The sequence below is a fragment of the Dermacentor silvarum genome, chromosome 8, assembly GCF_013339745.2.
Source record: "Dermacentor silvarum isolate Dsil-2018 chromosome 8, BIME_Dsil_1.4, whole genome shotgun sequence".
Lineage (NCBI taxonomy): Eukaryota > Metazoa > Arthropoda > Arachnida > Ixodida > Ixodidae > Dermacentor > Dermacentor silvarum.
The window spans coordinates 27743705-27771565 of record NC_051161.1 but is presented as its reverse complement, the minus strand read 5'-3'; the positions used below and the strand labels follow the sequence as shown (position 1 = coordinate 27771565).

The 27861-nt window shown below is 44.2% G+C and overlaps 1 protein-coding gene across 4 annotated transcripts in view; it reads left to right on the top strand.

Annotated features, from left to right (window-relative positions):
• Positions 1 to 27861, top strand: part of LOC119460897 (protein dopey-1) — a 57369-nt gene that overhangs the window by 4253 nt on the left and 25255 nt on the right. For all 4 annotated transcript variants that reach the window (XM_037722017.2, XM_049672510.1, XM_037722019.2 and 1 more), the window contains exons 3-19: positions 1021 to 1373; positions 2083 to 2272; positions 3366 to 3541; positions 6304 to 6493; positions 6822 to 6952; positions 8277 to 8586; positions 11071 to 11476; positions 12577 to 12846; positions 13697 to 13890; positions 14451 to 14690; positions 16333 to 16433; positions 17153 to 17585; positions 17693 to 18736; positions 19764 to 19923; positions 20953 to 21166; positions 22993 to 23224; positions 25964 to 26152. In XM_037722017.2, coding sequence (XP_037577945.1) covers positions 1021 to 1373; positions 2083 to 2272; positions 3366 to 3541; positions 6304 to 6493; positions 6822 to 6952; positions 8277 to 8586; positions 11071 to 11476; positions 12577 to 12846; positions 13697 to 13890; positions 14451 to 14690; positions 16333 to 16433; positions 17153 to 17585; positions 17693 to 18736; positions 19764 to 19923; positions 20953 to 21166; positions 22993 to 23224; positions 25964 to 26152 — 4833 coding nt within the window. The remainder of the gene's footprint in view (positions 1 to 1020; positions 1374 to 2082; positions 2273 to 3365; positions 3542 to 6303; positions 6494 to 6821; positions 6953 to 8276; positions 8587 to 11070; positions 11477 to 12576; positions 12847 to 13696; positions 13891 to 14450; positions 14691 to 16332; positions 16434 to 17152; positions 17586 to 17692; positions 18737 to 19763; positions 19924 to 20952; positions 21167 to 22992; positions 23225 to 25963; positions 26153 to 27861) is intronic.

Here is a 27861-nt window from a genome sequence, read left to right as displayed (position 1 = left end):
ACAAAAAGCAAAGTGCAACATCTTTATACAATATTAACACATAACGAATTCACGTTATCATGGAATGTTTCACCATTAGAGATGGATGCAATGTGCTCTGAAAGACAGTTCCTATGTGCAATAGCTCTAGGTAGTGGTGATGAGTTAAATGCCTGCGTTTGACCATGAATGCGCATGAAACTAAGTGCATTGTGAATGCGTTGAGATGTGCGTACAGGAGCATGAAGTGGTAAATAGTGAAATTTATTACTATAAATGTACCTGTGAACAAGACATAAAAGAGCAATGAGTTGGCGATCTTCCAATGACTGAAATGTGAGGTCTTGTTTTATTCGGGTAATGCTTGAATGATAGTCTTAGTTGCCAGATATGAATCTGGCTGCCCTATTTTGAACAACTTCCAACATACTGATTAGATAATCTTGATATGGTGACTATGTGGATGAAGCATATTCTAGTTGTGGGGGAACATAAGTAAGATATGCTTCTCTTTAATGTCGCTCTAATGGTGGCCTGCACTGCGGGGCCAAACTTCCACGTATTGGAGGAATGACCGCGTCAAAACATAAGCACTCCCCCAATGCACACCCTACGTTTAGTTCCAGTGCACCAACCATTTATTTATTTATTTATTTATTTATTTATTTATTTATTTATTTATTTATTTATTTATTTATTACCCAGAGCATCAAATGATGGCATTACAGTGAGGGGGGGTGGGGGAGGAATTGTTGCCTCTTTACACAACAATCGTGGCTTCCCTGCAGTTGACAAAATTTTGAGGTTATCAACCTATGATCAATAAGCTATAAAGTAACTCATCATTACAGAGCAGCAAATATATATCACTTACAAAGCATTTATAACTCACAACAAGGAAGCAAATAAATAACCATCAACATGTAGATTAATTAGTCACTGTTAATGCAACAAATCACAACTTAGTTAGTGTCAAGACCAGTAAATAAGCAAATAAACTAAATAGTGATCTTGTCACTGGCTACATAACACTGCATGCAGGTAGTGTCCAGCCACCTCAAGTACCAAGTGGTGCCTCGACGGCTGACCGTCAGCAAGCGACTAGCACAATGCATGCACCCAGCGCTGCCCAGTGGTGTCCACCTCAAGGCCCTCGAGTCGTACGACCTGATCCTGAGGGCAGTGGGGCCTCAGAGGCTCGGCCAAGAGCTCTTTCTGTACGGAGCTGGCCTGTTCCCGCTGCTGGCGCATGCTGCCATGAATGTGCGGCCCGCACTGCTCAGTCTCTATGAGACTCACTTCCTGCCCCTGGGCGAGCGACTGCGGCCTGGACTCAACGGGTTCCTCATTGGTGTCCTGCCAGGCCTTGAAGAGGGTTCGGACTACTACGAAAGGTCTGTTCCACGTACATGCTAGACTGTGTGGGTGCAAAAGCGCGTCATGCACAGCGCATAGAGTGATCAAAGAGAAAGTGATAGGCATTATGTAAACATTGATAAAGGGGCAAGGTTGATGCTTAGAGGTTGCTTGTGTGTATTGGTGATATAGAGCTGGAAGGTATGTGTAACGGCATGGAAAAGATGCTCATTGGTCTGTGGGCATAACAGGGTGGATACTGAGGCAAGGGAAACAAGAAAATTTGGGGCCTGGATAAGAAAAGAAAGATGGGGCACAGGGTGGGGGGCCTGCATCTTGTTTCCTTGTTTCTCTGCACTAAAATACTCGATGCATACAAAAACCCTTGCTGGAATGTTTAACGCTAACTCTTCGCGGTCGCACACAACTACTCAACTTGTTTCAGTCAGGAGCCAATTTGCACATTTGGACTCCTTGCAGGAAAAGCGCTTGGATAAATGAACGCATGTAAAGTGATTTATTTCAATAAATTTACTTATTCTTAAGCCTCTCAACAGTACATATAAGCATTTAGTGAAGAAAGCAAAAAAATATTGCAAAACTTTTAAAATTGCATGTTTTGGTTTGAATTGAGTTGCCTCTGCTATGGAATGGGCAGTAGCATTGAGTATAGGATATGCAGAAAACTATCTGGATGTGTCCTTTCTGAACGATCACTTCTTTCCTTTTCTGTTTGTTTACCTACAGAACTGACAAGCTGCTTCTTGACGTGTGTGTAGCCGTCGAAAAGAGCTACTTCTATGGCAGCCTGTGGAAATGTATCCTGTGTAACCCAGGCATCCGTCAGGCAGCCATCAACTTCATTGTCTCCCATTACAACCGGAGACTTAGCATGGAGGACCAGCTATATGTCATTGGCACTGACATTGACTGCATGGTAGGCATTCACGTACAGTATTGCTCATTATAATCAGCACTGGTATGGTATCAGCATTGAGGCTATTTGGTAAAAAGGGCATATTTATTATTATTTACATTGTTTACGTGTATTACAACTGAACCCAACTGGGCATACAGTCAACTGAGGAGCTTATAAATGAGGAGCTGCTTCTAGTTATCTGGTTCACCATGAAAGTGACCTTAAATGAGACAAGGGAATGGCATGCCACCAGATGCATGTTCGTTGAAGGAGATAACAGTGATTACTACAGTACCATGCATTGTTTAAAGATGTGCAAGCATGGTGAGACTGGCTGAGTAATAATAAACTGCTTTGCTTAGATAGAGACAACAAATCCCTAGGCTGCTTCAAGATGAGGCATCCTTATTGAATGACTGGAAATCATTGTGCAGAAGTTAACTGCTCCACGCATGCGCTCATGAATTGGTGCCTCTTTGCACAACAATTGTGGCTTCCCTGCAGCCAAATGCTAATGCAGAACACTCGCCACTTGCACTGGTTCTTTCACCCTGTAGATTCCAATAAGTGGAATATTTGAACAGAAAGAAATATTAGATAATATGAAATGCCGATTTCTCATATCGAACATGCATTGAATGGCAAAGACTTTGAGTCGTGTTCGAAATTTCTAATTTTCGCACACCCCTACTTAATAACGACAACAGTAATAATTAAAAATATAATTTTATTTCCAACTTGAAAGAATACAAAGAAGAGAATACAAAGAGGAGCTGCAGAAAGAAGTGGCCCTAAACAACTTGACAAAGCTGCAGCCCCCGTTATCTAAGGAGCAGTGATAACAATGTACGGTACCTTGAACATCATCAAAGTTGTAAATCGCAGATAGCAGATGAAAGGCACAAATCGTAGAATAATAATATAACAAAAATGTTAATTATTCCCATGCATTTCCCGTAACTCCCACAACTTAAAGGCAGAACTGGGGTGGCGAATATATTTTTCACTTGTCATGAAAGTAAATGCTGCAGAATCTGAAGAGGAATAATCCACTGCATCATTGTCTCAGCCTGATATGTCTTTTGTCTGTGTGCTTCCTCTCCGATGACAGATCCAGGCGCTGTGTGCTTCACTTCAGGACTCGAGCATCCTGGTGCAGAGGAGCACATTGGAGCTCTTGCTTCTGGGCTTCCCCTTGCACAACTGTCAGTTGGTCCATGCTGACAGGGTCCGCGTTTGCACGGCAGCTCTGGGTGTCCTGCTTCGGAGGGACATGTCTCTGAATCGGTACATATCTACCATCACTTTCCCATTAACTTTTCTTAAATTTTCTCTTTATCAGCTGCATGTTGTGCTTAACACAGAGTTCATGCTGCGGTTTGTAAAGTTGTAGGTAACTGTATCCGTTGACTTTTTGCTCAGTTGTATGTGACACAGAAAGCATAGGACAGAAAAAAAGGAATAAACATAATAGGATTCCTATTTCTCTCATACTCTAGTTCTATTTCTTCGAGCCCCATTTACTCAGTGCTCACGCCCTTGCCCTTTCTAGTAGCCTTCATAGAAACAGCACTTGTCTTCGTTTGTCGCCTCTTTTGCCGTCCTTTGTCTATGTTTGCGCCGTCAAACACAGGTGTGGAATTCCTGCTCCATTTGTGCCATACTGCTCCATCATCCGCCAATTGCACCAAAAATGAAGCCCTGCGCCATGCAGGAAATTTTGCTACAAATAAGGCCACTTCGGCTAGTTTCGGTTTCAGTTACTAGGCAAGCTTGTCTTCTGTCTGGCTATCTCCACTTCTGGCTACGATTTAGCTATAGCCATTTTTTTCTGTCGCGGTGGTTGGTGAAGTTGGCAGCGACTATCGTTGTGCGCCGCTAGTGCCGGGAAGTTCAAGGACTGAAAAATGGCCAAAAGTAAATACTGTTCTCCTAGTATTTCGTATAACCGCAACTAAGTGTACAATTGCGAAAGTGTAAGGGTTGTTTTGAGTGCACCAGCTAGCGTGTAGCCAGCTATGCGGTGTCGGAAGCGAGCAGTAGGCTTTTAGCCTTTTCTTCGCGTTCGCACGTTTTTATTATTTGCCTTTGTCGCGATCGCGAAGTGGAATAAACAGGTGTAGCGGCTCAGCTTGTACGGTGTGCGTGTAAGAGTTACGGCATCCTAGGGTTTAAGAGGAAGCTTTAGCTCATGGACTCCTATCTAAATACATGGGAAAGGAGAAATCGTTTTTCTCGGCAACCACTGCACCAAATTTGATGAGATTTGTTGCATCCAAAAGATAAAGCTTAAATCTAGTGCACTGGTGGAAGCAGATTTTTGACTTAGGCCATATAGATCCTTTTATAAAAATTGTCGAACATAGCAACTTTTCAGAAAACGAAACTATAGTTTACATCTTTCTAAATTGGCCATGAAAAACAATATCACAATTCCTTAAATTGCATTTAATAGTGCATCTAAAGCAGACAAAATTTATGTATAATAAATACACTGCTCTGCATTATACCGTTATTATGTGTGTGACTTTTGCAAAACCCTTGTAAACAATGTAACAAGTTCACGTAAGATATAAATTGATGAATACAATTTGTCCACTTTGGATGCTCTTTAGGATGCGGTTTACAGAACTGCGATATCTGTTTTTGGTGCAGAGCTACAAATTTGTAAATGTTGTGCTTCTATTTCTTTCAACCTTAACAATTTTTGAAAATTCCTTTGAAAAAATTCAGGCTTAAAGTCAAAATTACACTTACAACAGCCACTAGAATTTAAATTTCACAAATGCAACAAATTTCATTAAAATCGGTCCAGTGCCTAGCACACCAGTATTCCTTATGTAAATCAAATGGTGCAACGCGATCGAGCCTCTTTTTGTAACAATTTTATCAGGTTTAACGTTTTAACATATGATACATGCTCCTCTAATGCAAAATAAACCCTGATATGCCCCATCTATCTCTTCTCAAAATGTATTTTAGTTGCTCCCAGCCTGCTCCAAAACAGCAATTTACCTGCTCCCAGGAGTGCTCCAAGACAAACTGAATCAGTTCCACCCCTGAAACATCATACTGTAGGGCCTGAAAATGCTCCTGGTGGTAGGCATTGAGAACACGGTAATGCGTACAAAAAGGGGCATTTATTGCTCGTTTTATACAAGAACGTCAGCTAGCCAAAACACATGCAAGGATTGTAAGACTCTCTGGTGTAGAGGAAGGTCAACTCACCATCACCACTCAAGGATACCAAGGAATTAATTTTTTACCCATACTGAACTCTGAGCTCCTAAGTTGTTTGAGGGTGCACTCCTACAAACGGAGGCGTATCTGGACGGTTGTGTTTGCTCATGCTGGTTACTGATGCCACACTCCGAAGACAAAAGGGAAGCATTCTGCAGGCGAGTCCCACGAAGAGCACTGACAATGCAGTTGGTCCGCCGACGTCCTGCAGCCAAAGAGCTAGAAGCAATTTCCTCCCATGCTCAAGTTATCCACGCAGTCATGGGGCGTTAGCACCGGAACACTTTTGCCATCTCACATCGTATCCCAGCTACAGACACTGACTCCCACCATCACATTTGTGTGATGCGATGGAGCCGAGCGCCAAAAGAAGCAAGAGCTGTATAGCAAAGGCAAACATGAGATGCGAGACTGTTGAGCATCTTCACAATACATATATGTAATATAGACAGCAACTTGCCCAGTTCTCTATGTTGTCACCTATTACATATTCTTCTGAACCACTTTCCAACTTGCACGATGCTGTACCACATTGTATGTTTGTGCTGAATGTATAGGCGCGGTGCCCGCCCATACGTGCTGGGCCTGAGCCATTTTCAGCTATCACGGAGGGCTAATAATGGATTTGGAGTGGACGCTGATTGGATACTTTTACATTATCCTGGCCATGCTACCTGCTACAGGCAATTTTTCGAAATTCTGTATAATCTTGTATAATCTTCATGTAGTGTGTCAGTTTTTACATTGAGGTTCCATTAACATCTTTAAATATTGAGGCTTAGGGGCGCCACTTGTTCTCCCATTACCAGACGGCTGTTTGCCTGGCTGTTTGGAAGTGATGGTTCGTCAACTGTCAGCGTTGTGCCATCGCCCGAGTCTGCAGGATCGTCTGAGCCGTCGTCCTCTCCTGTGCCCGACTCTCCAGAACCTGCACAGGCAACCTACTTCCACATGCATTCAAGTTCCCTCCTCTTGGAAGCCATTAAGTGCTTGTTCAGTGTAAGTGGATTGGTTAATAATGCGACTTCACCTACTTTGGAGGTATCTAACAGGATATATGGGCTGATCCTGAAGGCAGTGCAGTCTAACTGAGCGTCTCAAAGCACTCGCTGTCACCAGGGAAGAATGCAAGAAACTGGCGTGAGATGCACGCGCCAGATGCTTCAGAGGAAAGTAGTTAAAGATAATATAGTTATGTTTATTATATTACATGTAAGTTTAATGTTTTCTTCTTTTTTTAATACACTATTATCATGTTTAGATGACAGTATAGTCAATTTCTGTGCATGTTTGCATCATGTTGGGCTTTGTTCTTGCATATTTGCAGCCTTCAACGTCCAGGTCACCTGTGCTCAGCAGCAACTTTTCAGTCTTTTGGCCGTACAGGATTCTTGTCTCTCTCATGGACAAGCCCGAGACAAATTTCATACTCGATGACATTCTCATTGACGTGTTCAGGTGAGATTTCCTTGCTTTATGGAAACTTCTAACATGAAAAACTTCGACTCTGGTACATACTTTACTGTCAAATAAATCTATTGATGGTGCATTATTGTCAGCACATAGTTTCATGCACACGATGTTTTTTGCCTTTGTTGTGGGTGCCAAGTTTCTTAATCTTTTTAGGGCCCCTCACCAGGTTGGCGCAGGGTAAACAAACAAACTTGATATGTAGATTAAGCTGTAACAATCTTGTGTTTTAAATATATTACATTTATGTATGTCAAGAAAACAACTGAAAATTTAAGTGAAAGCCCATCTAGAGCTGCCTGCCTGAATATTGATTTACCTTTACATGAGACTTCAGACAAGAAATGAAAAATGAAAAAAGAGAGAGAGGAATGTGTTATAGATCAAATAAAAGACGAAATATAGCCCCTCCTGTCATAAGTTGTGGTGGACTGTTTATAAATGTGTCAAAGTTGCAATAATTTTATTCAGTCGCTGCAGACTCTATTGAAAGATAGTCAAGGTAGTAGGATGATGCCTTGTGTATTTCCTAGTTAAATTTCATAACTGCTATATAATTAAATATTAGTTTATTGCATTTTTCATGAAAATAATTCAATCACCAGCTCAAAGCACGGCACAAGTTGAAAATTGGTTACAGGCATTACGAGACAGGAAAAAATATTCTTTGTATATTACTGATGAAACATGACACATGAGACATCCTGTCAAACATGGTATATTGCCTTCATCAGAGTGATCACTTATAGCAGTGCTCGGCACATTAAAGTGAAATTGAACCACACTGACTACACAGAGGGTTCCATTTCCCCGCAGTTTAATGTCCATACTCTATTCCTGGCCACCACTGAATAGAAATGGCAAAAACAAGTCCCAAACACAAATGTCTATACTGTAATTGAAGTGGATAAAGCAATGAAATCCAATCTGTTGTTGACCTTTTGGAAAAGGAACACCGTATTTATTCGATTATAAGGCAGTCGCGATTATAAGGCGAGGGTGCCAGTTGGAGGACCCAGGAAAAAAAAATATCGCCTTATAGTGTGGCTTCACGGCATCGCGGCGCATGCTGCCGTAAAGCCACACAATAAGGTGAAAGTCGTGCTGCCCTGAAGCCACACCTAAATGCAAAATTTGCCTATATGGCGGAGGCTAACTTCGAGGCTAAATATTCTGGGAAAGAAACCTCGCCTTATATTAAAAAAAATACAGTAGTATACCCATTAAAACTTGGACACATAAAAAAAAAGGCTCAACAGTCCGATTGTGACATGTGTTCCTGATTTTCACATTCTCTCGTGCCAAATGTCAGGTCCCTGTACATTGAATGCAACCTGGGGACAGTGACCAAGTCCAATCAGGAAAAACAGGCCAACCGGAGCAACTTTGAGCTGATCAAGACGGCCAATCTGCTGTTCAGCTCCCTGGAGCCGAACTATCTCTGGGAGTACGTGCACAAATGCTTCCAGTGCGCTTGCGAGCGTGCATCGTCATCTGCCGGACAGGTGCCTCCCGTGGCAAAGTGCAGTGAGGGAAGCAGGGTGGTCCATGTTGGAGCCGGACAGCCATCACTACTTGAAGTGTGTGTCCTGTCAGAGTTTCTGCTGGAAGTCATCTCATTGGTAAGAATATAAAAAAAAATTAAATTCGGGGTTTTACAGTGCCAAAACCACAATCTGATCATGAGGCATGCTGTAGTGGGGCACTCCGGATTAATTTTCACCTCGTGGTGTTCATTAATGTGCACATAAATCTAAGTGCACAAGTGTTATTGGAATTTGTCTCCATCAACATGCTGCCACTGTGACCAGGGATTGAACTAACAACTTTGAACTCAATAGCAGTGCAGCGTTAAAGGGAAAATGAGACATCCACCCAAATGTAACAATTGCTATAAAGGAAACCCATACAGGTTCCTTGAAAGAAAGCCTCGCAGTTGAAGAAAAATCTCTCCACCTAGCGGGTTTCCGCTGAACTATTATGTCGAGCAGTGCAGCGTCATAGCTAGGGGGCCACTGCGGCGGGTCTTTGGCAAAAATTCTGTGCACATGTACGTGTTGCAGTCAAGCTAGACTTATGCGTCTTCAATTTCGCTAGCTTCAAGTGGCACTGAAACAAGACTGTTGTGCTGATTGCTTGTTAGCACCGCAGGGTTTAGCTTATGGTCACTGGTGATTCTAGGCGTTATATGTTATTTATGCATGCAGGCTTCTATGGCATAAAGGAGGATGAAGCCGTGATGCACCAGACACGAGGTTAGAAACAGGCAATAGTGAGGATTTTATTAAGATTACATGAGCTCAGAATTAAAAGGCCACACTTAAAAACTGTGGTCTGGTTTGCAAGAGCATATTCCCCTAGGGCTAGAGGTTATAGGGACACTAAAGGCAAAAAAAAGTCAAGCTAAAGTGATAGAGTAATGCTCTAGAACGTCTAAGGCGTCAATATAATTGTGAACAGAGCTTTAGTAATCGAGAAATTGAGATAAATGCGGGACACGATAAGAGACTCCCCAGGGACATTCAGGTACTTACCCGATGACGAAGGCACTCCTCAAAAAAATTATGTCACTAGTATGTCACCACTCAGATTAAAAAGATCATTTCGCTGAATTATAATACAGAAGAAAATGCTACTTGCCTACTTCTATTAGATTCTTAGAAAAGATAACTTTTTGGCGTTAGCCTTGATAACGACATGGGTGGTGTAAAGGTTTCGGATTCGCTCGACTCTCCGCTGCACGCTTTCGAGTTTCAGTAGTTCCGTTATTGCGTAGTGCTGCGCAGGTGTTACTGGCTAACTAAACTCGCACTTGAAATTGCAAACAGCAGAGAATGCCACGTCCATGTGATGTCACTGGATGCCCGAACGGTCCGCGCGACGGCCCGTCCAGATGGTGACCAGATTCGTCGCCCGACGTCCCACTGCTGGAGTCCTTGCTGCTTTCGTGCTTGGAAAAGCCGGTGTCGAGGCCGCCAACGTAGTACGCAACAACGCCGGCAGCTCGAGCACTCAGCAGCATGTCACGCTCATCAGAGCTTAAATCGCCGAAATCCAGCCCAGCATCGCAAGCCAATGTGTTGTCAGTGTCATCAACAAGGTCCATAGCGACAAGCGTCGACGATCATCATGTTTACAATTCGGTGCACGCTTCTGCTTTCGCACTGCCGTCGGCTCTATTTTGGCTCTGTTTCTGGCTGCGCGTCTGCGTTTTCCGCAAGAAAGCTGTAGCACTGTCTGCAGGCGGCGCTTTACTCACCAGCGGCACGTTACTATGAGACCATGACGTCACCACTCCTCGTTCGGGAGGGAAGGCGTTTTGAACGGCGCTAGAGGTACGCGGACGCTTCAGACGCAATTTTCTCATAAAATAAGTCTTTTCTTGGCACGAAACAACTGTTTCGAGGTTTCTGCGATCGTATTTTAACATTCCACGTTGACTTAATATTTGCCTTTAGTGTTCCTTTAAGGAGTCTCATGATCTCAACTGCAAAAAAAAGGTTTAAAAATTGTTGGCACATTTACTGTAGACTCTCTTCTAGCCAAACCTTTCAAATCTGTCTTTTCTGAAGCTTGGAATAACAGAAGCTTACAGAATCAATGGGGAACTAAATAAATATGCCCGATTTGTTCAGTTCGTTTGGGAATTCAGCTAATTATGGTTAATTCAAAAGGAGGCTATTAGTAACTTGTCTTTTACCAAAAAACTTGAACATATACCGTATATACTCGTGTAAGGGCCACACCTTTTTTTTTTTTCAGAATTTTGATGACGTGCGGACCTTACACAAAGCCACACCTTTTGGTCAAAGTGGTGCCGGCGCAGCCAGCGATTTCTGCACACCCTAGCTCTCGTCGTTTAGTAGCGGCACGCAGAAGTACGCAGCGTACGAAAATTCGCCGATGCGCGTGCACTGCATAGGGGCACTGAATGCAATTGCTTCTCCATTGGAAATTTTTTCCAAATTTTGGGCTGCCAAGTTGTGGGTGCGGCCCTTACACGAGTCTCTACAGTATCTGGGGTGTTTATCTGGTTTGTTCAATCTTTTTGCTTGCCCTCCATTTTTGTTTCTATTGTGTTCACACAGATATCTTTTTACTTGCAGGACACATATGTAGAAACCGAGAACCTCCCAACACTCCTGCAGAAGGTCGCGAAAGATCTAGAGCAGTACTGCAGCTCGCTCTCACCCGAGGAGCTTAATGGCGCTCTGCTTCTTTGCTCGAGACTTCTTTCCAAGGTGCAGCCGACGACAATGCAACCCAACACTTCATGCACGGAGCCAGCCTGCTCTCTCGCCGACTCACACGTTACCAGTCGTCAGATGACGTCATTGGAAAAGCAGTCAGCATCCTGTGAAGAGGAGCTGTCACTAGCAAATCTCATTTCCAGCTGTACATCGTCCTTTCAGCATCTGTTTCTCCGCTTCGTTGAGCTTTGGGTGCTCGCTGATGCCGATGCAGTTCAGCGCCAGTTTGCCACTGCACTCGTCTCTAAGAGACCAAAGAAAGGTGAGTGTAGGCTCTGTATTGGGATTAGCTTTGGCTGCTAAAGCTTTTTCTGTGTACAGTCGATTTCCATTAATTCGACCCTGATAGGACCGCCGAAATTGATCGAATTATCCTGCGGCTTGAATTAAGATGCAGAAAAAGCTTCAAAACACAACGCCGATTTATTTGGCAGCATTTGCCTAACACAACCCCAAATCAAACACGCGCACCCTTTCTATGTGTCTTAAAGGGGCCCTCAGACGTGTTTTGAACATATTAAGAAAAGGTTGCTGATCAGTCGTAGAGGCTACTGTGAACTTGGGAGCTAAATATTACTGCACTGCATGCAGCAGGAAATTTACAATCTTGTATATGTTGCTTGCTCTCGCTTTTGCTACGCTGTCATGCAGTGTTATAGAAAGCAGCTGGATCCACCAACGCTATTAGCTGATTTCGTGATTATAAGAGCATTCTCAGTAATACATAATTGCTAATATTAAATGATATAAATGATAAAATATTTATGTCTGCGATCTCACAAAGACAGAAAAACCATTTCATCTTTCAGCTGCGTGTGGCATCCGAAATGGCAGCGGCGTGTCGCATAGTGTAGTCTACTGTGTGCACCATAGGGTGCCATGCCGAGCCCTTTCGCCACCGTGACGCTGAACTTTTGGCTGGGTCTTTGCACTCTTGGCTTCTCCGCTGTTTAGTTTCTAGCATGCTAACGGAGATGAAAAGAGAGAGAAAGCCAGGTATAGGGGCAATGACACCACTTAGAGTTGAAGGATTCGAAAAATGTATGTAGCATGAGGTTCGTGATAAAACATCCTTAAATAGTAAGGCCATTCTATGCTTAGTTAGAAAAGTGTTTCAGGGACCCCGTTAATTAAGTAGAAAACTAACGTAGAGATAACATTAAAGCTCCTAGACAAAATATAAATCTAATGCTCACTCGATCCTTTAGTAAGAAAACTGGACAAGGGTCTAATATGTGTTGCACAGTGACAGCCAGTTTCCTATATGGCTGTATTGCTTCGCCGCAATACAGCTGTTTCCCTTAAAGTCTTTTCTTCGTGCATAGATCCTATTTTTTTCTTAATTTCCTTGGTTGATTGCAGATGACAGGGAGAAAGAATTGCATGGGCTGCTGCAACAATGTTTGCTCCAGGAGGAAGGCGGCGACCCGTACCAAAGCATCGAGCTGCCACAGGTGCCTCCCCGGCCACTGGAGAACACAGAGGTTCCACAGATCAAGCTAGATGTGCAGCCTGGTTTTTGCAAACTGAAGGAAACATACGCTACCCTTTGCCAGTTACTTGTTGAGCTGTCCTCATTCCCAGCATCTCTGAGTACGCTCAAGGCCATCTTCTTCGACGACGACTCTCCACGTGAGTTTTGTGAATATGTAAGTTACATTGCAACTGTACACCTGTCACCAGTAAACTAGGTATTCTGCAAAAAGAATCTATTTCCTCAATGCCTTTTCATGTAAACCCAAAACTGAAGGCTGCAGCTGAGTCTTCGCATTGCAAACGTTGCAGTGCATTTGTCGATTTCAGGATGTCAGCTTGAATTGCCAAAAAATTTGCTTTCTTTTTTCTCTTTCTTGTTCCCCTGCTGAATGTCTAGTTTGCGTAGGTTTGATTACAGCTGTACATGTTAAATGGTCACAGGTGCACATGTTGAGCTTTGACATGATAGGCGATTTTAATGTTGCTTTGTAGAAAAAAGGCTGCCTGCTCTTTCTATTGTGGCATGCTTGGCTGGTATTTAATGCAGATCATGAGTGTTAAACAAAAGGCTAGAGAATTGTAAGACACATATTTTTGTGATGCAGCTGTCGAGACTTCTTATCTTCTAATCCTGCATGTGCAATAGAACTTGCTTTGTGTGGTGCGGGTGGCCTGTACTTCCCTCGGTAGCACTGGTGCTTGGTATTCAATGCACTATCGACTAGGCGCACTTGACATTGCAGTCGCACCTTAGCACCATGTTTTGTTCAGGCTGATGTGCTCGGTTTTTCTTCTTCTGCATTGTGGTCCACATGAAGTAGCGGACTGCAATGAACCTGCCTGCTTGATTAGCTCACATAATCGTGATTTTTGTGTTGGTCATTGCATTTCATTCTTTGCGTTGCATTTGTCTCTTACTCTTTTCTACTTTGTCTGCGTGCCAGCACTGCTTCATAAACAAGAGCAAAATCTCAATGTGGCACCTGTTCATGGTGCTTGTGTGCAGATAGCCCAGATGAAGAGTTCCTCCCGGTCTGGCTGCGGCAGTTGCTGATGCTGTCCTGCTTTGTGGAAGACCGTGACCTTCTGTTGCAAACGCTCGCCACAGTGCTCGATTTGCTGGGCCTTGCCAGAACAGCAGCCGTGGCCCTGGAGCCGCCTTTGCGTGATGGAAGCCGCATGCTTTCTCCAGGCAGCCAGGTGTGCTACTACAATACCGTGTTGCTCATTTCAGTCTTGTCATTCTTTGCCAATCCTAGAATGGCAGTTTATAGCACTGCTAGATTTTGTGAAATTGCCGAGAAGGTCAGCACCCCGGGAGAGCTTTACCAAGAAAGAAGTGAAGAGCCCCCTGCTTCATGCCACTTTAGAGGGAGGGGCCATGATAGGAATTGGGAAAAGGGGATGGGGGGACAGACCTAGTGACACCCTCAGGGGGTCCCCCCTCATTCCTGTCATCATTATAAATGGTGCCTCTCTTTCTCTACTGTTAGACAAGTCCCATGGCTACAGCTCCCTTGTGCCTGATCCTTATTGTGCACAGTGGGTCACAGATGTTCTTGCTCACTTTGACCATGCTCATGCTCAGTCATAGTAAACAAAAGATCGACACTTTTGCTCCTAGTGGCTTCTTTCTTTTGAGATAGGGTTACATCTGAGAAAAATTTGCAGCGCTACCCTGCGTACAGCCTGCAAGCTGCTGTTGCAGGTCAGTGTTCAGAAATGCCACTTTGGCCTCTCTTTTGGCACAATTGTTACAGGCCACTCTAGCGATGGTGGTTGTGCCGATGGTGCGGCCGGGGGACTTGCGTGCGATTCTGGAACGGACACGCTTTGTGGGCCTGGCAGCGGGCCGCCTCTGGGGCCTGCTGGAGCCAGGTGCCAGTGACCTGCACCTTCAAGCCGTGGAACTGCTGCAACACCTGAACAACCTGACACCCGAGCAGGACGGTTCCTGTGAAGATGTCCTGTGCAGGGCACTGGCCAGTGAGAATGACCAGGTATGCCATGGTCCAGGTTGGGAGAGGGAAATCACTTGGGTTTTCTCTGGAAGATGTTGCATCATACTGTGTCTAGTGCTTTTCCCCATCCGCACTTGTATTCCAATGCGGCTATCCTTTCTGCACTTCTGAGAAAACCTCCGCTTTTGGTTCTTTCTTTCTTTTTCATATCCTGCATCTCACTTTATTTCACTAGCTCTGCCTAACTTTTATGACCTTAGTGTCATTTCATTGTTACAACGTAAAACTATTCCAATATGTTTTAACAGTGGAGCTGTTTAAGCCGGGCGTAATGTGTCAATTGCGAACAGAAAATGTGGGCCGATCCTGGTGGTAGCGCAGAAAGGGTCCAAGCGCAATGGCACATACCCATGTGAACTAACGAAGCTGAGTCTGGATAATACCCTTGTTACACAGGCAGCCTAAACCGCGGTTGCGCGTAACTGCGGTTATATCAGCTGTGTAACAAGGGTATAAGTCTAGCTAAGCATGGTTAGGACTACTTAAGCTTAGTCAGTCATTGATAGCCAGTCCATAGCCAATCAATAGCTAATCAATCAATAATCAATTAATTCTGAAAAATGCTGGGGATGACTTGGTAGTGCTTAGCCTAGCCCAAATACGTGGCCAATACCTTCCGATAGCCAATCGACATCCAATCAATAGCTAATCGATAATCAGTCAATAATCAATAGCTAATCTATAAACAATCAATAATCAATAAATTCCGGAAAATGCTAGGGATGACTTGGTAGTGCTTAGCCTAGCCCAAAAGCCAGGACTAGCTAGGTGCCCATCATCTGTGCTGTCACTTTAGCATTGCTCCTCCAGTGCAAGAAACGCTAATTTAAAAAAAATTTCAAATCCACCATTAGCCCTTCATGATAAGTCAATATGGCTTGAGCCCAGGCCATATGGGCTGGACCCGAGCCATTTTTGATTTGTCACGGAGGGCTAATGGCAGATTTGGAATAAAAACGTATTGTAATAGTTTTACATTATTCCAGCCCATAGTGTGATGTAGTTCTGAATGCAATGGTTGCCTCTTGCTTAAGGTACTGCTTCTCTCTGTGCTCATACTTTGCCTGTGTCCTTGTGATGCAGTCAGTAGAAGCACAGTTTTCTGAGGAAAAAAAGCTTCAGTTTCTAAACTGGCTGATGGGGGCTCTCTTTTTTCAATCAATAATTTTTTTTCTATCTTTGGCATGCGGGCACAATAATGATAAACAGTGGTAATGATAAACAGTGGTAATGATAAACTGTGGCAATTTCAGTGCTGCAGGTGCAGCTGGAAATTTTCAACAACACCTCGTGTTTGCAAACTCACTGTGGTGGATCACTGGCGGTTCTGTTCTACCGCTAAACACGAGGTTGTGTGATTGATTCTCAGCTGCCACCTTGGCATTCATATTGAGGGAGCTGCAAAAACGCTTGAGAACATCATGTAGTCAAGATTAAACCAGAGCTTATCCCCGTAGTACCTCTCACAGCCATTGTATCGTTAATTTAGAATGTTAAATCAATCAACCAATTAATCAGTTGCTATAACTATTGTAAAGGGATGACAACACAACCTTACTACAACAACACAGCATGTCCAATCTAGTGATAAATTTTTTTACATTTTAATATTTTTTTGTAGGAGCAGACAGATGCCCAGAAGAGGTTCGCCATCCTCTGGCATCTGAGCAGAGACCTCAAGTTTAAGTCTACTCCATCAAACCTTGTTCGTCCATTTGACAGGTAGGCTTCTTTGTGCATTACTCTGTAACTAGTACAAGTGGGACCCCCCAAACTAGCTTGAACCTGGCACCACTGACTTTCTAGTACATTTACCATGCCATCTGAGCTATCCAGGGGGCTAGCAGGCAAATGAGAAATGCCGTATTTAGATAGATAAATAAATAAATGTCTTATGGCCCTTGTGTTACTTTGGGACATAAAGAACCATCAATCAACCATTTAATCAATATAATTCAAGGTGGTCAAAATTAATCCAAATTTTGACCACCTTGAATTATTTTGATTGAGTGGTTGGTACAGCATCTCTTCCCATATCCCTTGTGCTGCTTCGGGATGTTAAACCCATTCAATCAATAAAGGTCACCAGGTGGTTGAAATTATTCTGAAGCACTCAGCTGTGGCATCTCTTACAGAGCCCCTTTGTTGCTGTAGGAAGTTCAACCTACTAAGTCAGTCAAACAGTTGCTTCCTGGACCAACCGTGGTGGCTCAGTGGCTATAGTATTGCAGTGCTAAACATTAGGTCGTAGATTCGATTGATGGCTGCGGTGGTTGCATTTTGGTGGGTGCGGAATGCAAAAGCAGTTGTGTACCAACATCGGGTGGTTGAAATTTATCCAGAGCCCTCTATTACGGGCCACCCTCAAAGCCCACTGCAGCTTTGGGAAGTTAAACCACCCAAATGAAATTTTGATTGCTTCCTGATCATTTCGGTGCCAGGTGCCTGTTCCAGATGCTGCACAGCCTTAGTAGGCCTTCTGGGATGCAGAGGGCAGCAGCCCAGGTCTGGCTGAATCACTCACTCATGCGGGGTGACCTGGCTCGGCTGTTGGAGCCTGCCATGATGGTGCTTCTGCACCCAGACACTGCTCGCATCTCGGTGCAGCACGTGAGTGTGCGGGCCGGAGCTGCTGCCACGCCCGCAGCGGTGACCGCAGATGCCACCCCGGTCACCGCCCATGACGACACCAATTCGGAGGGTCGAATATTTGCCATCAGCAGCGTTGGTGGAAATGTCATTTACCACGTGGACAAGTCCAAGGCAACCAATCTCACGGCCGGCAACACTAGCATTCTCACACCCTTGAACCCCGAGAGGAAAGTGCTGGCACTGACCTCCATTGTTGGATCTGAGAAGGGAAACGGTTCAAAGGTCAGCATCAACATATTGTTGCATTGCCGCACTGTTTGACTCCTGCCTGTTTTATTTATGGGGAGTTCCATTGGACTGTAGCATTAATTGTTGCTTTACTATTGCAGGTTGTGACTCGCAGCTCAAATCTAGACATGGAATTTCCCCCGGCACTCGAGTCTTTGCATCAAATGTCATTGTTCGTCAATCCATTCGGTTCACTGACCTCACTGTCAAGCGACTATGGTCTGGACTCGTACAGCTACGACCCTCCCGACCTCTCCAATGCCACACGCATTGATGGTGCCACCCTCCGCAAGAGTTCTTTCGAGGAGTCAGATGAGCCAAGCACCAAGGAGGAGCTCTCGCACAATGTGGTGCGCTCGATACTGGACGAGATACTTGACCTCGCTACTTCATCGGAACTCAAGGAGCCCCTTGACACCGCCGCCCAGAACTTGTTCGGCGAAGATGCAGCCCGACTGGACGCCACTTCCAACACTCCCTCGGGGCAGCTCACTTCCCACCCCCTACACACGCATCTCCTGCTGTATTGCCAAGTGTTCGATTCACAAAAGACTCTGTATGCACTCACAGTGTTGAAGATGATTATAGAGTCAAACCCGCGCGTCGCACTGTGCAGTATGGCAACCACGAGTGTGAGCAGCTCATTGTCGCAGCGCGGCGCGCAGTTGCAAACCTTGCTCGCTCGTCATCGCAAGTCTGTATTTGGCAACAACTTTCACGGCGAGCTGGCACCGGAGGCACTGTCGGGCTACCGCAGCAGCATGTTTCTGGAGGTGCTAGTATCAGCCTGCTTGTACTTCGTACGGAGTTACTACCCGAGTCTGCCGCAGACGCACTTAACACCTGCAGAGCTCTCTGGAAACCGGGATGTGCGGTTGCTCTGTTGCGAGCTGTTGCGGCTGGTTTTCTCTGAGCTTGTTGCAGTTGTGCGGGACAGTGGCCGCAGTTTTGCCATCTACCTCAATGACCTGCTCACTCGGTGCAAAGTGCAGAAGGCCCTTCTGCACTGCCTTGTAGCATCTGTGTATAGCTTCCAGAAACCGTCCTCTGAAAATGACAACGCTCTGACGGTTGGCATCATTGAGTTCAATGAGAAGATACCTGATGGAGAGGGTTTGGCCGAGGACTTTCAGGAAACATTCCAGGTTGGTGTTGTTCAGACTTTGTTATTCACGTCTTTGTGTTATCCACGTCTTTGTTGAGACGAAATAAGTGTGATGATGTTTCAGCGTTGAGTGTTGTTCACATTAGTCTGTATGACACTGATCAGTATGTGGAACAGAAACCTTTGTGGTAAATATAGTACTAGGATGTGCGCGCGCATAGCATTTTGCAAACCTTCCCAGCAAAGGTATAGACTTTGTAACAAGTGTGTGGTCGTTTGGCTTCCTGAACTGGTGTTTCCTTGTTGAGTTCAATTTAGAGCCATCGTTTCTGTGCCTCTAAGTTGCTCTCAATGTGCGCACATTCCACTTTCTACAAGCTATTACTGCATGCTTGAGCATGCATATTGTATGCACAGGAGTGTCTTAAGTCAGCAGTAATTGCTTTTAAATAGCATGTTAAACTGAGATATGTCAGGTCTGACATTGTAAACAGTAGTGCTAAACATGGTTGGGAGAAAAATCAGTAAAATTTATCTTTACCAACCAATTTTGCTCTACAACACAAGGTCAAAAACATAACTGTCAGTGTGACGTTTACCAGTAGGCCTGTTTAGCCACTGGTAGACGACAATAGACTGTGACACTAACAAGGTAAGTGCTCAAAATTAAAGCTTGTTTTGTAATAATTGAGACTTTCAGTTACACATGCTGAAGTAGTAGAAAAAAGTTGAAGTGAACAACCTAGGCACTCTATAAGAATGTTCAGGCTACTTGTGTTTTGCATCTCTGTACAGCGAGCTAATCCAAAATCAATAAATGAATTCAGGACAAGGTGTAGACATAAATTAACAGTGGGTAAACTAGGAGAGCTTTGGCTTACAGCCAACATTTCTACAAAAGGACTCGTCTTGGTCAGTTTCTTGTTGAACTGTTGATCTGGTTGAGGCTTTCCTCGTTTGCCTTCTGTTTGGGGACATAGAGGAAGAAGGGTTAGCACTGAATAAAAAACACGAGTGTGTTGTGTTCAGCGTTTCTTATGGTTAGGTGCTTCTTCATCTGGTTCCAGGTTTACTTGCTCCAGTTGATCGCGGCCCTTATTGTGTTTGAGGAGAGAGTCACTTCCCAGATCGGAGACGACGGACATCCAGGTCACAAGCCTGCCACCGAGAAGGCAGCACCCAAGATGCGGTTTCAGCCACAGATGTCCACACTGCGATACCAGCACAGTGAGTCCTTTGTCTTGAACTCAAAGCCAATTTCGCTGACCTGAAAGCCTGAAAGCAGCCTCGAATCAGAAGCCAGTTTTGTAGCAGAAGGCATGCATGCTCATGTCATGAGCAGCTAACAAATAAAGGCTGACTAGAATTTAAAGGGGCCCTGAAACAGTTTTCCAACTAATTGTAGAACGGCCTCGCTTTTAAAGTATGTCATCCCACAAATCTCGTGCTGCAAGTATTTTTTTTTTATCCTTCAGCTATAAGTGGAGTTATTGCACCAATACCTGGCCTTCTCTGTCTTTTCATCCCCATTAGCACGCTGAAAGCTACACAGCGAAGCAGCGAAGAGGGCAAAGGCTCCTCAGCCAAAAATTTAGTGTCCCGGTGACGAAAGCACTCATCGTGGCACCTCATAGTGGCTGCGGTAGACTACACTGTGCAGCCCACCGCTGCCATCTCGGCGGCCACACTCTGCAGTCATAGCTAGCTATGCACAGCGCGAAGATGTAATGATTTTTGTGTCTTTGAGCTCTCGCAGACACTACATTTTTCATTTAACTCAAAATTACCAGTTATGTGTTACGGAGAATGTTCTCGCGATCACGAGATCAGCCATCAGCGTTGGTCGGCGAACTGCTGTCAATCAGCTTTTGATGACGACATTGCAGATGCAAGAGCAAGTGTCCGTTCACTGCTTTTGACACGAGATTGTTAATTCCCTGCTGCATGCAGTGCAAAAATATTTGGTTCACATGTTCACAGGAGCCTCGTTACCAGATCAGCAGTGTTTTTTTTTTTTGTTTTTTTTTGTTCAAAGAGTATTTCAGGGCCCCTTCAACCATTAGTTGCTGCTTGCGATGCCAGCGAGGTTTCAGATTGTACACTTTGTGGTGTTGTTTGAGACCTAAGCCCTCTTTGGCTACAAGATACATGCAGTACAAAATCACGCTTCAGCTATTACTAGTAAGGAGTGTTTTACTTTATACTTTCCTGCTTTTGTTTTATTGCTCCATGATAACATCTCTGTTTTCCGTGCAGACGTGCCCATCCCTTGCCAGGCCATGTTCGGCACAGCTCTGCTGACCGCCATGCGGCAGCAGCACAAGGCACACTTGCACGCCCATTGGATGAGCTTGGTGATGTGTGCGCTGCCCTTTGCGGGCAAGTCTCTTACCCAGCTGGTGCTCTCTGTGGCCAGCCAGGTGTGCTCCAACCTGGAGGTGGCTGTGGCCGCACCATGCGCTGCCACCAGGTCAGGCAACAGTTGTACTGTGCGCTCTGCAATTGTGAAGTCACTAACTGCGTCGCCTATAGCTGGATATTGCATTTTCTAATGCTCATTTTTCCTTTGTTGCTCTAATGTACAGTGCCACTTTCAAAACTTGTTTGCATTAGCACTGTAAAGCACATTCTTCCAAGTGCAAGGGTCTTTGACATCCAAGGTTCTCTTCATGCGAGCCCAAGTTGGTTAGACTCTGCAAACTGCTTTTGTTTGAGTACCTCAGGCAGATAAGTAATGCATCACTTTACAGCTCATGTAAAATGTTGGCTTTGTTTAAGTGGGTTACATAAAAATAATTTTATTTATTCACTTAGGAAAATAAAGGCACAGTAACAAAATATACAGAAGGAGGTTGCAAAGCTCAAGGCTGTAAGGGGACTTCCTGTTCTAATTGAAAAGAACAAAACAAGTTAGGTTAGAGCAAATGCAGCAAAAATGTAAAGTTGTCAACTAATAATTACACACAACAGCAAAAGAAACATGATATAATAGTATACAGAGTTACCTTTTGTACAAATTAAAAAGAACAAAACAAATCATGTTAATGCAAATGCAGCTAGTAGGTGTTAACATGTACTAATGCAAGAAAATAAGTAAACTGAAAACATGGTATAACGCTGTACAAAATTACATCTTGTACTAAATTAAAAACAAATCAGGTTAAGTGAAATGTAGCAAAGAGGCAGAGTTTTAACAAGTACTAATACGTACAAGAAAACAGGTGGACTGAGATCTGGTGAAATGTTATGCAGATGTTTACACCTAAATAAAGCAAACGGAGCATGCTAAATTACATCACAACAATCGCAAGTTAAGTAAATATGAGAATAAATGCTTTTTAAAGCTGCCTATACTAGGAGACAGCTTTATGTCATTGGGATGCAGTTCCAGAAGGACATCGCTGTGAACGTAGAAGTGAATTTGCCATAATTAGTTCTAATTTTAGGCACTAAGAAGTGGTTAGCTAATGCAAATCGAGTTTTATTATGATTAGCAAGTTGTTCACTGTGAAAAATTATTGGGGGAATGTTTGAGTGAAGGGAATTGTAAACAAGGATTGCCATGTTTAATTGAAATAGTTTATGATTTGTGAGAATGCGATGCTCTTGCAATAGAGCAGATACACTACATCGGGGGGATGGGAAGGTAATGATGCTGAACGTATTATAAAGGAGCAAGATTAGAGCTATATGTGTTGCCCCAAGACGCAATGCAGTAGGTGAAGTGACTGTGAATGAACGCATGATAAAGAGAATGCAAGGTTTGTAGACTAAAGTATGAATGTGCTTTTACAAGAATCCGGATACCGTATCCAGTTTTTTGCTTTAGATGTGAAATATGGGTAATGTACTTTAAGTTAGAATCAAGAAGAACCCCCACAAATCGACAATGATTAGAAGTGTTGATGGGATAATTATTGATAGTTATAGTCGGAATATTTATGACCTTCTTTTGATTCAGTTCTGAGTAACATATATTAATTTCATCTGCTTTAAGCTCTCCAATATAAAATTTTTTACAAAATGGCTCTGTTTTTGTTATACAGATAGGGCTGCAAATGTGATATCTCCCTCCTGAAACCTTTGGCAATTTTTATAACAGATTTAGGGCCCCAAAAATACATATCCGCTCCTTAGAGTCACAAGAACTTTCCCTTTTCTTTTAAATGGAACAAAGTGTTACTCAAATCGGTTCAGGCATTGCCAAGCGAGAGTATTTCTGGGTTTCGCATGTGTTTGAATAAAGCGGGCAGTGAGGTGAAACTTTTTTGAAGCTTTACCCAAGGTTACATGCAGTGCCTTGGAATTGGAGAGCATGTCCACCTACCCACCCGACTACCTCACTCTGCTTGTGGAGGGGCTGACCCTGCTGTGCCACTACTGCCTGCTAGACAGTGCTGCACCTGCGGCCGTGACTCCTGTGACCCAGCAGCCACCTCCTGCCCCGCAGGCACTTGCTTCCAGTGCCAATGTGTCTCAGATCATCTACAACCTTATCCACGTGTTCTCCAACACTGACCCACGCAAGGTAATGCAGGTGTTTACACACCCGCTCATTTTCTGGGTTATCTTATGTACAATGTACCATAACTGTTGTACCTGGAAGGATCAGTCAAAGTGTCTTCACGAGGAGGTCTCTCACCTACTTCCTGTATTCATAAATGACTGCTGTTTGACTGACAGCTGGCAGAATTAAACATTTATCCAAAGCAAGATGCATTAAGCAGGTGGCAAATGGTGGCAAGCTGGCAATATGCAAGGCTGGATCTACTTGTAACAATGCAGCCAGCATATGCGCACATGCAGGCACACACATGCTCCATTGCATCTGTGATGGCAGAAAATTTGCCGCAATAAGTCTCTGGCTTCTAACTTCTCCACAAGAAAAGAAAGAAAGCGATGATGATCACTGCGGTGCTCTTTTGTATAGAATGCATTCTGTTCATGTGTTCAAATAACGGCAACTTGCATAATGCCTGCAGCTCCCCAAGGAAGCAATTGAACCATTTCAATCAGAGGTATCATTGCCCCTTTGCTTAGAGGAATCAGCAAGACGAGTCAAATGGAGGCAGATTTAGGAATACAGTCGTGTGTGTGCTACTGATGATAGTGAAAACTTTACTTAAATTTGGGGGAAAGGGTATAGAGGAGGAGCTCCTAGGCTAGGGCCCCTATGATGTTTTCGGTGATAACCTTGGCCGGGTGATCGCCCACCGTGCTTCAGAAACCCCACCACAAAAGGTCATCTCCAACTGTGGTACTAGAGACACTAAAAAAAGAGAAAAATAAGCTCAGCTGTATTAGTAAGTGACTGGAAAGGTTATCATCAAGCCCCAACAGCAGATGTTAGGGACCCTTCTATTATACAAAAAAAAATTGCACTGTTACCATGAGAGCAGGCTTAGTAAGACAAAAAAGAAGAGAGAACGAAATGCAGGTGGCGATGCCATCTTAATGTTCCCGCACAGACTTGCTGTGAGATCATGGATGTTGAGGCATCTGCTCGGGCCTAGTTGATTTTTTTTCTGCAGAGGACTGCATTGTGTTTCAAAAGCGCCAAGGACTGGATTTAGCAAGTTATGAGAACATTTACTGCACCTCAGTGACTGAAGTAAGAGAAAATACCTTGAAATGAATGACGCCACACTGTCGCCACCATGACGCCACCAATGACGCCACACTGACGCCACCAGTGTTGGGGTTTCAGTGCGAAATTTTAAAAATTGAAGATTGGCCTTCATTTTCTCATCTATACCCAACCTCTTCGAAATTAATGAAAAGATAGATTGAAAAAGTATTCTGTTAATCTAAGCTGATTTGGTGTTTCTCTTTAGTGTCCTTCTAAAGGCCAACTGCAACAAAATATTGAACCGCATAAAAAGCTTAGTTTCAGATGTGTAGATATAGAGCAGCCTCCATGCAAAATTTCCCGTTTTAGATACGAGATAATGCGTTATGAGAAGCTCATAAAAATAGACGTCTTTGATATGAAAACTAAAAAAAAAATTGGCTGTGGCTTAACTCAGTTATGCCCAGGTGTGCGTAGTGAGAGGTACGGTTAATCTTATTGTTTAGCTTGGTTCTCTCTACGGTTACATCTTTATCGTTTAGCTTCGTACGTCTGAGTGTTTAGGTTTGGTTGTTACCTCTTGTTAAATTACAGTTACATTAAAGACTGGGACATTTTAAAAGTGTAACGCATTTATTTTGAAAGTCTTCATCTTGTTGTTTCTCAATTGCCACAAAGACCCGATGGTCAGTGAGGCAGGAGGATAAGGGATTGTCGTCCAGTAAATTGAACACGTTTCGGGTGCTCTCCTCATCTGAATCCACTCGCCTGGCCACTTCGTACTTGCGGTGCTTCTCGAGGCGTGCAGCTCGTTCTTCCTCCGTCTCCTCGGCTTGCTGCCTCTTCTTGGTTTCGTTCCAACGACGAAGCCTGGCTTCTTTCAGTCTCTCCGACTCACTTTTCATATGTGCCGACAAATCCCACCGAGCCGCCCCTTCTATATATACGATGCAACGCCAGCACCTCCTCTGTTGCAACGCGGTTTCACCGGCTCCTCCTCTGACTTCATGCCAGATGCAAGCGGCGAACGCTTGCAACACAACTGCGGCGGCGGTGGCGACGCATCGCTGCTCCGTGATAACTCGAGCAGACGACGCTAGATGGAGCGGCACTGCCAGCTGTCGCGGTTGCTAGGCAACGGCTCAACTCGCGGTGCGGCCACCGGCCACAGCGAAACGGTGAGAATGCGGCCAGTGTAGCTCTCGCTACAAAAAATGACACTATTACCGCTTGCCGAAAGTTATGCACGACTCTGGAGCATGTGACGCCTCGGCATGACCTCCATGATTAGTTGGCTGGGACCTATGTCACATCCGCTAACCACCAGATGCATGCAGTGTCTGCTTAGGTGCTGTTGAAAGGTTGCTAATACTAATATGAAAATTATACAGTTACTAGTCCCAGTCAATTACCAGCATTGCCAAGATTGCTTGAATAGTATGTACTGCTCAGGTATAACTAATCTAGTCAAATTGAAATTTTGTTGCTGTTGGCCTTTAAGATCACACTCTCCCCCCCTCTCTCTCTCTTTAATAAGGAGCTCCCTTGTGCGAACTTTCGGTGTGTAATGAAGTCTGCAGGAAGACGGAATCACTTCAATGCCACCACAAAGATAACGTTATAGCTCGGATAGTGTTGAACGATAATTTCAGCCTGCCCACTTGCACAGTTTCAGCTGCTGTCCCTGTGGCTTTGTAGGACTTGCATGCCCGCGAGAGTGGTGGCAGTCTGGACCCCATCCTATCGACGCGCCGGAGCCTGCTGAGCAACCTGCCTCGCCTCCTGGCCGCCCTCGTGTCTGTCTGGGAGGCTGTCTCTCGAGAGGAGAAGGACCCACCCCAACAGGGCCCCAAGCTGGCACAGCTGTGGGTCATGGGTGCACCCAAGGTGAGGACCATCAGTTTACAGTGGAACCTCGTTGATACGATTCTGCATAATACGTTTTTTTTTTATTTATTTTTTCTCGATAATACGATTTGGTTGGATAATACGTTGGATGATACGATTTTCGGATGATATGCTTTATTTTCCGGTTCCCACTGTATTCTTCGAGGCTTCCTTTTAGATGAACAGTGTGAGAATGTGATGCATTATAAGTGCATTTTCCAAGTGGAAGGTCCTGCCACAGGAAATGGTGTCTGTGTCTCAATCAAAGTCTTTTAAAATAATTTTGCTAGTATCACCCTGATTGATTTACATGCTTGCATGCATGCTTGCGTGTGTGTGTGTGAAATTTTTTATCTTGTGATTCTCTGCTTTCATTATGAAAGTTCATTTAAAAGGGTTCATTTTACATATTACTCTGGTCCCAACAGAGCTGCATCGCATGTTTTCAGCTTGTGTTGCAGATAAACTGGCAAAGTGGCTAGTCTAGGCATGGACCTAGACAGTTTGCGATTGCTGCAGTCGTTAAAAGAAAGTGAAATATCAAGCACAATGTGTCACTGAGAGGGTGACATTGTGTGGTAAATCAATGGCTAAGTGCTTTCATTGCATGGCAACAATAGGAATTCAGCGTGCTTAAATTTCCATTTTGTGAAGACAACTTCTGCACATTTTATTTTCATCTACAGTCAACGTCCGATTTTTCGGACTCCCTAGGGGCCGCAAAAACGTCAGAAAAAATGAATGCATGCGTTTTATTGCCCCCAAGGGCTCAAATCGCCACAGGTGCATCCGAAATAGCCCCAAAAGCCTGCCGGTACACTTATTAGGTGTATCGTAGCCTGTACTGTGATAGGATACGGCAGGTACTCACGTGTATAATGAATACATACAGTGTCCCATGACAATTGCCCCTTCCCACTCTTGGTATGCTTTACCGCAGTACTTTGCATATGCTTCGCTGCGCAACACTGCTGTATTGAGGCGTAGCTGACTTTCCGGAACTGGCATTGTGCAACGCGCCGTGCTTTCCGAACTTCCAAGACATTGGTGAGGATTACAAGGGCGGAGTTGGCTCGATTTTTCACAGCAGCGAATTGTTTCAATGAAAAACACGACACCGAACAGAAAGAAGCTTAATTGTGAACGTCTGAAGCAGCTAGGCCTAGCGTTGCTGAGGTGGTGACTACTGCTGCCAGTGGATCTGCATGCGAGAGCGCTGGTTCAAGGCAGCGAGATATTCAACATGCATTTCTGCATTTCTGGTGATGCACTTCTGGTGGTGGCTACGATTAATGCTGTTTCGGACCTGCGGCCATGGCAAGAAGTCCGGAAAATCGGACGACAGAGGTTTTTTGCATCCGAAATCTCAATACGTTTATACATTGACTCATGGGGTACGTGGCAGTGTCGCGAAGGCGTCCCAATTATCGGGCATGTCCGAAAAATCGGGCGTCCCGAAAATCGGTCATTGACTGTAGTGTGAAAATCGGAGGCATGCTACTTTTATAAAAATCAGGTTGCACATTTTCTTTGTACTTAGAACAAGAATGTACTAGAATATATTCTAGCGACTCTACTGCTAATGATAACATTTCCATTCTTTTGGCACTCATTCTGTTACTATAATAGACCACCGCTTAACAACTGCACTGTACATTACATGAGCTGCTCAAGTACATTTGCTCTATAATACATTCTGCATTCTTGCA